At 39.4% G+C, this 13,586-nt stretch overlaps 1 protein-coding gene across 2 annotated transcripts in view; it reads left to right on the forward strand.

Moving 5' to 3' along the window:
• cdkal1 (CDK5 regulatory subunit associated protein 1-like 1) overlaps positions 1–12,281 on the forward strand; it is a 211,727-nt gene extending 199,446 nt beyond the window's left edge. For both annotated transcript variants that reach the window (XM_010732365.3, XM_027286342.1), the window contains exon 15: positions 11,175–12,281. In XM_010732365.3, coding sequence (XP_010730667.1) covers positions 11,175–11,336 — 162 coding nt within the window. In that variant the 3' untranslated portion in view covers positions 11,337–12,281. The remainder of the gene's footprint in view (positions 1–11,174) is intronic.
• The last annotated feature ends 1,305 nt before the right edge of the window (positions 12,282–13,586 follow it).

A 13,586-nucleotide genomic window follows, 5' to 3' on the forward strand; every position in this document is an offset into this window, starting at 1 on the left:
GAGAGAGAGAGAGAGAGAGAGAGAGAGGTGAGCGTGGGCACTGATGAAGAGGAAAGAAAGCAGAGAGAGAAATGGATGGCAGAGAATGAGATGAAATGAAAGAAAAAAGAAAGGTTTCACAGCAAGCCAAGCGACACGTCACTTAGCAATGAAAAAGTCAGCAGTGAGGACTAGAGCTTGTAAAAGTAGTTGCCTCATAAAGTCTGCAGCCCATCCAACACACGCTTGCGTTCGTTTGCCCCCACTTACTTTCCCCCATTCTCTCTCAACATTCTTACACAACACACCCAGGCCTTTCTTGGACTGATGACTGAGCACATGCATGTAGATTAAGGAACACAACATGTCACACTGTACTATGCACTTTGTTTGTCATACACTGACGTACACTTTGTTCCAAAACTGTAAATACCTTTGTCTGGATATATCCTGACACCAATTATTACCAGTCCTAGTACTACTAGGTTCTACTGTAAATGTGTCTCAGGAGGGATTTTTCACAGAACAATGAGGTAAAGTCTTCATTTCCACCCTGAACCTGCTCTAGATAACATCATTTATGTAGAGATCTAGAGGTTGACAGAGGGGGAGACAACAAAAACTTTTTTTAGAATGAAAATAACTCAATAGGACACACTATCAGCTTGTGTCTGTTTTACACCCTGTGTGAACATGCACGGTTTGACATTTTGTGGGGTGTATAACAGTAACTGCGGCTATTTGTGTATGTAGGCAAAGACATTTTGTGCTGTGTTGAGACACACTATCTAAGCAACTAAGGAAAAAGGAAGTCATAGCAACTGCAACAAACGATAGTGAAATTAAATGTGCACTTTCTAAGGTATTAAAATATGAGCGCATCAGAGGAAAGTGATAAACAAACAGAGGAAAACTAAGAGAGAAACATTCAAGCCAACACACAGATAGAGAGACAGACAGAGCGGTTATGTTTTAATATTTGTGGTGTATCTGGATTTACAAGCATATAATACTGGTCTCTACTGTCCATAGCATTTTGGCAATTACCATATTGTCATTATTAAGAGATCTCCAGTGATGCTTCTGGTGATCTATAATCCATAGTTCTTATGACCTGCACTGTCGGATTTTAATGACCATAGAGTGGCACTGGAGCACATTGCTAATAGATAAGTGACCCAATGGCTCGGAAACACAGGAGTATCTGCAAAACACACACAGAGACATGCTTGCAGTACAGCCCTCTGAGATATATGATGTCCTCAACAGCCATCTGTCAAGTATCTGTATTCATCATTATTATTATTTAAGTGAACAGGTCTGATTGAATATACGTATGCACAAACATTCATTCATTACAGTCTAACACTAACATACACACAGATCTGAGGATATGTACTTGTGCACCCATACACTGGCGGCTGCGCTATACATATTTGAAGACCATCTATTTTCTATGAGTCTCTGCGTGAGTTCACCACACACTGTGCTGAATGCGTGTGTGTGTGAGATGAATAAGCGATTAGGGAAAAGCAGATAGATGCTCACCCCCATGTCTTGCAGCGGAGTCTATAATTACAGGCTTTTGGCATAGAGTGAGAGAAAAACAGAAGAATAAAGGACGAGGAGGAGAGCGATTGTGTGATGAGGTCCATGATAGCTTGGTCGCTGATAGACGGATGGAGTCAGAGCTTTGTTGTTTCATCTAAGATGCAGAGGAGCGTTGTAAAAGAAAGTGAGAAAAAATGAAGAGTGGTAGATAAGTGGGTGATTGGATAGGCAGGGGAACCCACTAGGGTCTGTAATGTCCATGTGTCAAAAGAGGAACAAAGTGGGAGACCTATCATTTCATAGAGAGAGAGCATTGACTTTCCATACAGATGTGTGTGGGAATGAAGCAATATGGCTGAATAGATAGATGGATGGATTTATAGAGAAGTGGCATGTGAAAGCTTGTGCGTATGGCTGTGGATGGATGGACCTGAAAGTGGACAGATAGATATGGATGTACGGATGTGAGATATGATAGCTTAGATGCACATAACTGATGGATGGTTAGATGAAAAGATGCATGGATGTGTGAATATAGACAAGTATAGGAATTATGGATGGATGAGTAATGAGGATGGATGAGTAGTGATCTAATGGCACCCTGCTCTTTGTCCGTGACCAAGAATGCTGTGGTAAGCTCTCCAGCTTACAGAGAATATGTGTCCTTAAACCCAGCTCTGGTCCATCATTGACTCAAGCTGCTGTGCCACCATGTTTTGTTTTAATTGGTGAAAGTTATAACCAACATTGCTTCATGTAAGCTGATATTACACATTTGACTAGGTTATATTTCTTGTTTTCACAAGGACTAAGCATACAAACATCTCTGTGTGAAGGTTTGGTCTGTGTTCACCTAGTTTCAGGTCCTCCCACACCCCCAAAATATGCAGGCCAGATAATCTAAGGGCTATAATCTGTCACTATGTATGCATGTGTTTGTTTATGTGGTCTCCATGTAAAGAACTTTCAACCTCCATGGTGTTTCCCTGCCTGTCTGTTGCACAGTGATCCTTCACAATGACCCTGAATAGGACTGAGGAGTTATTGCATTCACACCAGCATATTGTTGTTTTTTTGTTTGTTTTTTTACTTCTTTCTCCTTCTATCTCCCATCTGTCCCCTCCTTTTTGTTTTGTTTCTTGTGTTTCAGCCTGTCTTTTTTCATCTGCATTTTTTCCCTCCTTCTTCCTCGTTCCTTTGTGCCATGTGACACATTCATTCAAAGGCCTTGGTGTTTGTGCCATTTTATTCTATGAAACAAGACCAAGGTTTTAGAGGAAAAAAATGCTTTTATTGGCATGGATGGCATCTTCCTCTGTTCTCTCTTCCTCTCACTTACTCCTCCTCTGTCTGTCTGTCTGCCTGTCTGTCTGTCTGTCAGTCCTTCATTCACAGAAACATCACTTTCCACAGAAAGGGAAGGACAGTAATGAGTCTTTTAGCGGGGCACAATAGCAGAGAAAGCACTCAACAGCATGGTGAAGGAAAGGAAAAGAGAAAGTATCTTCACCAGTCCTCATCCTCAGATGAAATTAAATGATAGAAGAGGAGGGGGTTGTGTGTGTGAGAGAGAGGCCAAAAAACGAAGCAAGAATGAAAGAGAGTGAGAGAGAGGTAGACAGAGAGATCAAGAGACAGAAAAGCAGCTTGAGTGCCATCCAATAATCAGCTCTTTTCACAGCATACTTTCTCAAGGAGACCAAGAGAATAGGAGAGAGAGAAGAAAACAGCTCCGCTCCTTCCACAAGACAGCAAATTGACAGTTCGTAAGAAAGACAGAATAGAAGTAGCAGAGAGCTGGGAGAGAAATAGAAATGGAGGAATACGAGTAGGGAACAATGTCCCTCCATGACCACAAATTAACAGAATAACAAAAAATGGAGGTGAATGGATGCATCTCCATTGGAGTATTTGCCGGCCTTTCTCTATCCTCTTCTCAGAGGCTGGTATCCTTGGTTTTCCCAGCCTTCCTTGTTTATTTCTTTTTCTTTCTATCTCTTTGTTACTTTTTCTTTCATTATCTTTTTTCTTTTTGTGTTCCGTCTCATCATTTCTCTCAATACCTTTAATACCTTCTTTTCCTTTTACCTCCAGCTCGTCTGTCCTCCCCAATTCTGTTTTAATCAGTTTATCCAACCACTGTGTGTGTGTGTGTGTGTGACTGACAGACTGACAGACAGACAGACACAGAAATATAAAACACACACTGAGTGGATGTGGTCAATTTTATAATTGTATCTTTATATTTTCTAGTACACGCTGAGTGGGTGGGATTGCTGATACTTTGCATCATGATGCTTACAGTACATAAATGCATTCACACACAAACATACACTATAGGTTCATTGGTAAAACGAAGCTTATACACACACATATCTTTGTACACACACAGTCATGTACACACGTACACCGATGCACGATTCCCCCCTGGTGTGAGTGGCAGACTCCCACTAGCCGCAGGCTATATGAGACACTGGCTGTACTCACACAGTCATCATGTAGACAAAACACACACACTCGCTCAACACACACACAGGCATAACACTTGAACAAGAATCTGTATTGCACCCCAAACAATTGAACCACTCCATGTTGACATGCACTATTATGAATTGTTGCTTTGATGTTGCGTTATGCACACATGTTGTCAGGTAAATAATAAAAATCAAAGATTAGGGTGTCTTTTCTTGTTTGGATGCAGTTAATCCTCTCAAATCTATTTTTAAACTTTTTATTTAAAATGTCAAAAGGTTTTGCTTGGCCTTCGCATGACATTGTTTACTCTAGTAGCAAATAATTTGTTTTGCCTTCAAAACAGCAGGCGTAGCTATTTTAAGCATTTCATTTAGCATGTCAAATTGTATTACACGGCCTCCGCTTTGTGTATACTTGAAGGCCCAAAGTTGCAGTTACAAAGTAATGAATGTTAAAGTCATCAAAACATCAGTCTATTATATATCACTCATGTCTATTTTCAGTATTCTTACCTAATATGTCAAATGGCATTACACAGGCTCATTCTGTTTTGTTTATTTTAAATGTCAGAGGGTTTTAAATGCCCCTTGCTCTTAGTTGGCTTATAAACCACAGTTTGAAGATGTAAATAACAAAGCACTTAACAAACAACTGTTTGGGAAAAGAGTTTCGTTATTGAGTAACCATGTTTTTTTGTCATCGTCTTCCATGTTATCATAAAAATAGACCTTCCTCAGCATGGGCCTTATAAACAGACTTCTCTGAGCAAAGTTCTTGTAAATTAGTCACCAGTGGCTTCGTGTTTTACTCTGACTTTTACCATCCTCTTAAGCTCAACATGCTGTCTCAACAGAATAACAGCTGCACTTTTGTTGTAGTATGTCTGAGCAGTTAATTCTTGTTATTGCAATAGTATTTGATTGAGAGAGAAGATGGCGTTATTTTTACAACTCAAGCACAAAACAGAGTTCATATAGTGTAAAATGAAATGTGAAATATGTTCTGGGTTGTCCAACAACCACCTCCAGCCTCTGCTTACTGAACTTGAATACTTTGATGGCACTGAGCAAATCACTTTGATACTAAAGAGTATCAACAGCATGCAGAATATTCGTTCCAAGATAGAACAACTTTTTTCTTTTTACCAGAAATGTTATGTCCATGTGTACATAACTGTAACTGTAAACCTATTTGCGAGGATACAACTTGATAACTTGATGCAGGCGTAGCGGCTTTGTACTCTCTCTCGTTGCGTTGTGTATTTCACAGAAGAAAGCCGTCACTTTTGGCAAACTTGTCGTTTATTTCGGACATCTGGCAGAAGGATCAACACATAACGTCAGTCCCATTAACCTCACACACACAACACACGTCGGGAAGACAGCAAGGTCCAACTGCTCAATTAGTATTAAAATTAACATACAAGAACAAAATGTAATATACCTGGCAGAAGGATCAACACATAACGTCAGTCCCATTTCCCTCACACACACAACACACATCTGAAAAATATAAAATGAAAAGAAAGTACAGGTTAGCTAACTATGTGCAATTAATCTGAAACAATAGTGGAGCTCACAACTCATGCACCTACCGGGGAGACAGCAAGGTCCGACTGCTGCTCTCACCCGGGATGTACGACCCTAAACTACAGGGGTGCTGCCTTCAAGGTCAATAGGACAATTAAGTGTGTGTGAGTTTTTATGGCAAGTGGAATCATCTTCACCTTAACTCCGTTACACAGGTTAATGAGAATAAAGGATCTGTACTGTTGTTAGTCAGGTGTACAGTTTAGTACACACACAATGAGTCCAGTCCAAACTCTAGATATTGTGTGTGCATGTGTGTGTAACTTCAGTCAGCGTTATATATGTATATGTATATGTATATGTATATGTATATGTATATGTATATGTATAAATATATATGTTTGCCATCTAGGTGGTACTCCTGGTTTGGTGATGCTCTGTTGAATTTCCCAGATGGCAGCACGGATGAATGAGCATGGTGACAAGTGTTTTTAATGATGTTTTGTTTAAGGTAGCATACAGTAGGCTTGGCTGTAACTTTTCACTTTTAGTTGAGTAATGGGAGAAAATAAACCCTGCACATGATCTTATGAATTCTGAGTTAACTGAATATTCAGGTCATCTTTTTATGTGGAAAAAATAAAACATAAGATAAACACTATGATCAGCATTTTCATCTTTTATTTACTGTGATATGACACATGTATGTACACATGAGGCTTGGTCGTGTCAAAGAGTAACTTGAAACTATGCTTGGATTAGGACGTTGTGTGGTTTGAGTGCGTGTGAAGTCACACCTCCACACCCATACATTTCTGTTTACTGTCATGGTGATGGAGTAAATTTTAGATGACAGATAAATAAAGAGGAAGACAGAAGGAGAACATCACTAAAGTTCCCTATTGAGCCTCTGTTCCTTTTTTTCTTGTCTTTTTTTTCTATAGTTGTAACCTCATTAACCGATGAAAGAAATGTCATATTCTACACTGTGAATCAGTCAATATTACTAAGTAATTACTCTTAATTTTTTCAGTCCAGTTGTAAATGCAGCTGCAACTCATTGTGATTGTCATTACAGCTTTGTCAAACCACCCGTGACTAAGGAGCCTGTTACAATATCTGTTTCCTCACACTCACACAAACCACTTCCACGGCCTCTGTGTGTCTAGAGTGACACTGACAGCTGGTGAGGATCATGTGAGAAATGTGACCACTGTGTATTGTGCTTTCTGGCTCTCATGATGTGGCGTTCGTGTCGCCACGTGTATCTCTCTGAATATGTCATGTGTGTTGGCAGAGGCTGTAGCCAGGCAGATTTCTTTTAAAAAAGGGGTTTTAAGACACAAAGAGGCATTTGAGAGTCCGAGGGAAAATCTTGAAAACCTTGAGGGAAAAGCATCTAGCTGTGTTTGCCAGTCTGCACCCCTGGTGTAGTTTTAGATGATTTAAAAGTAGGATTATTTTGCTGGGTTCTACTGCTGTGAGCAGAGAGACCCACATTATCCACCACAGGCCTACATGTACATACACACTTACTCACAAATGCCAACACTCTCACTCTCCCTTTCTTACAGACATATGCACAAACTCAGCAAGCCAGCTAGCAGGTGGTGAACTATCACTGAAAGACGAATCTCTCATCTTTTCCTGCCCCCTTTCTTCCTCTCCTCAGTTTTTCACTTCTCTCCTCCCTTCTCTCCCACTGTGCTGACACGCACCTACTGGCACTTGGATTTTCACTTATCCTCCCTACTAGTAATAGATTTTAGACTGTACTATTGAGCCTCTCTCCTGGCACCCTGTTGTTAAAAGACACCTGCAGAGAGACAGATAAATAGATGGATCGAGAAGAAGGCAGTGTATTCGGCTTGTCAGCGAAGAGGAAGATAATGGTTTGGGGTACATTTGTTCTTTGCTCGTAGTCTGTTTTTCTCCTATTCAGTCATTCGTGTTTATAAATAGTTAACGAATGATGGAAAAGCAACTTTTTTTACCGAACGAGTCAACATTTTAAAAGGCATACATTGTAACATCACTGAAGAGTACTTTTCAAATATATTACTGCTGATGAGATCGGATTAGTGATTTGAACCCCCAAGAGAAGTAGCAGTATATGTTTTGATCACATTTTTCCAGTGAAGACGCTCAGTGACAAGCAACACATGCACTATGACAGGGACCGGGATATGACAAGGCTACCACAGAACACTCTAGAAAAAAGCAACTCTATTGTTTTTGCAGCGTCAAAAAAGCAACAAAACAGTGTATCAGTTTCACCATCGGGGAGGAACATTTAGCACGTGGATATGTCAGGTAGACCTCTGTTACTGATTCACCCTCCACCTATTGTCTAAAGTTACTGTAAGTGACTTATGGATGTGTCACGTAGGCGTTGTCGGTCATAGTATCCATCCACCATTGTGTACAGCAACAGAGGAAACTATTCAGCAACACAGCTGAGGAGAAGACTGGGTGGCAAGGTAGCATTTACAGGCATAGATAGGACAGGGGAGCGGGCGTAATGTGTAGAATAGAGAGGCAGAAGGACAGACGCTTTGCAGCTGCTCATTTACACAGTCATGTGCATGCAACACATGTAGGCGTGCACTGACTCTCATTATGTACAAATACTCATGCAAGCAAGCGTTTGTACTCCACATAATCTGCCATTCTATTATTCTTAGTTCATAGGTTAAAAGCACAGTATGTCTGCATAGAGTTTTTCTACAATTGCAACTTTTTCTAGTTTTTCTGAATTTTTCTACTCACATAGAGCTACAGGAAACTTCTAGATAGTATGCGCAGCCAGATATTGGTAATGGTAAACAGAATTCCTGATGTTGCCCGAGCATCCTACTGATAAAGGCAGGCGAGACAGAGGATTGTCGAACAAGACTTTATGGAGATAACTTGAAAGAGAGAATCAGTCTACCTGTGGTAATCAAAACCTCAAACACATATCCTTTGTGAACTTCATTAAGTGGTACTCTGTAAAGCTGCTAATCTACCATCTTGGTGATAAGGCATTTTACCAACTGTCATGGAGGAGACATATAGGAACAACCACAAGGTCCCCGAGATTGATTTCCACTCCAGAAATGGTGACAAGTATTGGTTCTCCCATCCAATTTGTTGCTCAAATTAAAAGAGCCACATCTTGAGGTGCAATTTGTTTGAAATCACAGCTCAGGTCTCCACTTAGAGACACTTAGATAAAACTAAATAAATGTGTGATCAAAAGGAATGATGACTGATCACAGAGGGTGGAGGCCAAGGGGAAATCAGGCTGGTTATGGATCATATTAATACTATCAACGACGAAATGGCAACACATTTTTGATGGTGCTCTCATCACAGCTGTGATATGTTCCAGTAAGCAGCATCATGTGCTCATTCGCATTACTTAAATTTGCATGATTGACTATTGGTAACATGCCAAACATACAAACCTCTCAAATTCATCCCAAAGCAGTCGTTGCTTTAGGAGCACAAATAAAATCTGATGGAATTTTCTAGGTTGACACAGTTGTGTGAATTTATACTTTGTGCAGTATAGAAGGCAATCTGAGGGGGGTGACATCCCCTTTGTTTGCAAAATGACTCAAATTGCATCCCTTGCCTCCCCCCGAACCTCCCACTCCACCCTCTCCTTCCTGTAGTAGCAGGTTGATGTTAGTCTAGTCTGCCTAACTAATTAATCTTGTGTCTGCCTCAGGTTTGTACAAGTTAGAGTCTATAGCCCTAACCATGGCTCTGAAATATCAGTAGCCTGCTGTGTGTTGATAAAACCATGGCACTGTCTGTCGTGTTGAAGTAGCAATAGACAGATTTCTAATTGCATATTTCTTTTTTCAGTCATGATTGTCAGATGTCAGTTTGGATCTATAATATTCTTTGAACTATAAACTATGAATATTCAGTTCTGTATACTATGCAGAGCAGTGTTAACCTTATGTTCAAAGTAAGTAGCAATGTGTAGTTGTGGAAGGGCGAGAGGGTCATAGAGTCACACTGCTGCCTGTAGTATTCCTGTATTCCTACGATCATATAGTAGTGTCAGTCTCTCGTAGCGTATAGTAGTGTCTGCTTTTTAACAAAATATTTTAGGGGAGGCATGACTATAGATGTATTTTTTTTCTAGAAACATTGTAGAAAAGCAACTTGAAAATGTTGCACTACAGAGAGATGATTGCTTTGGCTGTGCTAACATTGTAAGCTAACTCTAATGTTCTCACGTCTCTCTAAGCTTGCCTACATAACTACATCAGAGTGCACCTTCATCAACATCAGCTTGATTCAATAGACAGCACTCTGTAATAATTGGATCACTACAAAACTGCATTAACTGCTTTGCACAGAGATAATGGCATCATAATTGAAATGCACTCATTTGCATAAGCAAATGACTGGTTTTATGAATGCTTTCATCCACAAAATATCGAAATAATCAGTGGATTTAAAATTCTGTTTATTATTGTGTCTGTACTTTTCCAAATTAAACGGAGGAGAGAGACAGGAGGTGAGAGGACAAGAGAAGTAAAGTGGAGGACATGATAAAGTCCTGTAATTCCCCTCTGCTCTCCTAAATAATACAGCCACTGAAGTACCTTATCTAGAGTAATATCAAGTGGCATCAATAGATGTATTTCAAAATGTATATAATGATCATCAGCAGTGATCCATGAAGGGTAATAATACATCCCCTCACATAAATGGCTGTTTTATGAAGAGCCAAGGGCTGAGTAAATTCTGATTTGGCTGATTGAAGTAGCAAAATAAACTCAACAAAAGAAACACAATCAGAATCCGTTTTTATTCTTCCTGCCCTCCTGACAATTAATCTTTTTTCTCCTGGTTCGCTCCTCTCAGCATTGCTCTTTCTCATCTTTCACTGTCACATATTTTCAGCGGTGGATGTCTTTTTAATGGTCCAACACATTAAGACGAAACAGAACTCTCAGATTACAGACACTTGATGCGTTGGATCACTGGCCACTGTGCTGTCAAGCATCGCTGTTTGATTTGTGACTGTGGCCAGTTGATTTAATCTAAAGATGATCCCCTAATTCTGAAATATGGACATGACTGATGTTATATGAGCTGCAACGGTGTCCACAAGTGTGTGGTAGAAAGCAAGACAGATCCTTTGTGTGCTTCAGAGGGATATTCACGTCACACAAGATATTCAGATTTTCATTTTTAAACTATTTAGTCCTCAGTTGACTGCTTGTGAGAGAGATGTGTCTGGCAGTGAGGCTTAACTCAGTCAGCAGATGTGCAAAGTTGCCCTTCTTGTTCTGGGGATGAAGTTGCATTTTTGACAAGAATCTGTGCTAACTGAAATATCTTGTTTTTAACCACCAAAATCTGTTCATTCATGATTTACTGTACAGTTAAGGCGCATAATTTTATAAACAATTGATTTCGTTACGAGCAGGGAGACTAGGCAGAGACCATCATATCAGTAAACATCTCCAGTGCAGCTTGATTAAATAACTGTAAGCTCAGTATCACTAGCTGATCCATCAGTCTTTATTTCTCTGCAGAGGAGAGCAGTCAGCAAAGTCAGAATGTCAAAAATCTGTACCTCTCTTGATCTCAGTCTAATGTTATTGTCTTTCTGTTTGTTTGCCCTCACAGGAACAGATGGCCAATGGTGTCAAAGATCCTGCTTCTATGCCTTCTTCATCTGTTTTGTTGATCGGCTCTTACAGTCTTGACAGGGAAGGACTGAAGAAGCTGGGAATCGGGCTCGCTCTGGCAGCAGTCATCTTGGCCTTTATTGTAGAGAAACTGTACTGATGAAGCAACTGCAAACTAGAAGAGGATTGTGAAAAAGGGGGTGGACAGTGAGAACACAGGAGGTTTGTTGGAAGCTTGTGTATACAGCGATAAAACGGTCTGCTTAGATCACCTGTACTATACATGCTCTCACTCAATTTTTAAAAAAACCCAAAGGAAAAAAGACACCTACAGCCATGGATTATTTGAATGTTCTGCGAGATTTTGCTTGTTTTTAGTACAGTTAGATTTTTTTTCTTTTTAATTAAATGGCATAGTTTATCACTTAGCAGTTATTTTATTCTGTTTGCACCAAGGTGACGTCACTGTGTTTTTCTGTCAGTGAAGTAGAAATAAAAACATGGGCAATGAAAATTTCAAAAAAACATTTCAGACAAGCTTTTTTGTTACAAATTAAACACTCATTTTAATTAGAATCTATATCAAGCTCAGAGCCTGGGTCATATTTTTGTTTCATTATGAGATCTGAACTTTTTGTTTTTGTCTATTGCTCACTGACATTGTCCATAAACGGGTAACTATGTTGTGTGTGTTTTCAAACATGTTTTTTTTGCCTGTCGCTTCTCAGATAAATTACGCACAACACATTTGAACACATGGTCAGCTGTACCGAAACAAAGTCTGAGAATCATTGCAGAGGTATTGAATTATCCAACATACTTTTTAGAAGAACTGAGCAGGTAGATTTCCAAATATTGTGTGTAATAGAGTTTTCCTCCTTTTCATGGATTGAATTGTGCTTACTTTACGGTATGTGTTATTTTATTCTGCTGAAAGGAGTGATAATGTGTAAAAACCTTTGATTAAAGGTCATTTGTAATCTTCATTCAAGTATTTATTTTTGAATAAGAGATAAGGACAGTATATTTTCAGATCTTCATAACGAACATCTTTGAAGTTGTTTTCGATGTGTTATTCTCTCATTAAAGTGGTTGCTCAAAACGGTTTTTGTGTATTTCATTGTATGTTTTTTGCCACATGTCGAAGTCGAGCGGAATTGAATTCATTTGTAATATACATCTTACCTGAACATAATTGGCCAGATGGATTATGTTGACTGCTGGTTGTTTATTTATTTACTCATCATCACCTCACACCCAATGTGATTAATTTTATTTTATGTAATGACCTGCTCTGGTGCCAATTTAAAGGGATGTTTCATGTTTACCTCGAGCTTAGATCCACCTCAGAGATTTCTATAGCCACCACAATACAATGAAAGTGAATGGAGCTCACAGCATTGAAATTACAATACAATAACGTTACTGTGGATAGAGCATAGAGCATGCTGTCATCAGTTTTCATGGGGACTATGACTTGAGTACAAATTTTATAGTTCATATAAATTTGTATACATTTCTTGGATTGGCAGCAGAAATGTCAGAGGCAGACTCAAAATGTGAGTAAAGATATAACGAGAGGTAATGAGGTCGATTTTTCTGTAATTCAGGTAAACTGACCTTGATTTACAACTGCTCTGTTAGTAAGTGGACTGCTTATGGCGTCTGAGTTGTTTGTTTGTTTTATGTTGATCACAGTCATCCAAAACAGTTTAATAAAGAATAAAACGAATTTGTCATAAATGAAATACCGAAAGTGATTATTTGAAAAACTCCTATAATAATAATAAGTCCTACAAGGAGTCTCATGGCTCTTGACAGCGCTCTGTAGCGCTCTCACAGTTTTTGTCATATATAAATTCCGCCTTTGTGTCTCTCTAATGTCTTTCTGTTTTGAGGTACAACAGTCCCAACATGTGCTCTGAAATTTCCGACAGTTAATAATGCATGCCCCAATTTATGTGTCGCATTGCACTGGCACATGTGTCTCTGTCAGTATGTCTGCATTTTTATGTGTGTGTGTGTGTGTGTGTGTGTGTGTATACATGCCCTGCATATATTCCTAGTCACAAGTGTCTCTTTCAGCTTGTTTGTGAGCTTGTTTCTCTGTGTGTGTGTGTGTGTGTGTGTGTCTGTACACGCCTGTGCTGTCTGATGTAGTGTCTGTAGTTTCCTACAATGCTTAATTTAGCAGGAAGCCAGCATGCGTGTATCTCTGTGTGTATGTGTGGTTGGGGAGTGACAGGATTTATCACTCTCCCATTCAGAAAGGCCTGTTATTAGATATACCACTGTTTGCAGCCTCCACGCACACACTAGCTTTGTATTATCTAAGTATATGATGCGTGTCACACATTCTGTTGACACACAGATGCATGCATGTATCGTGGTTTTTTTTTTTTTTTTTTTT

Source organism: Larimichthys crocea, chromosome XIII (genome assembly GCF_000972845.2).
Source record: "Larimichthys crocea isolate SSNF chromosome XIII, L_crocea_2.0, whole genome shotgun sequence".
NCBI classification, from domain to species: domain Eukaryota; kingdom Metazoa; phylum Chordata; class Actinopteri; family Sciaenidae; genus Larimichthys; species Larimichthys crocea.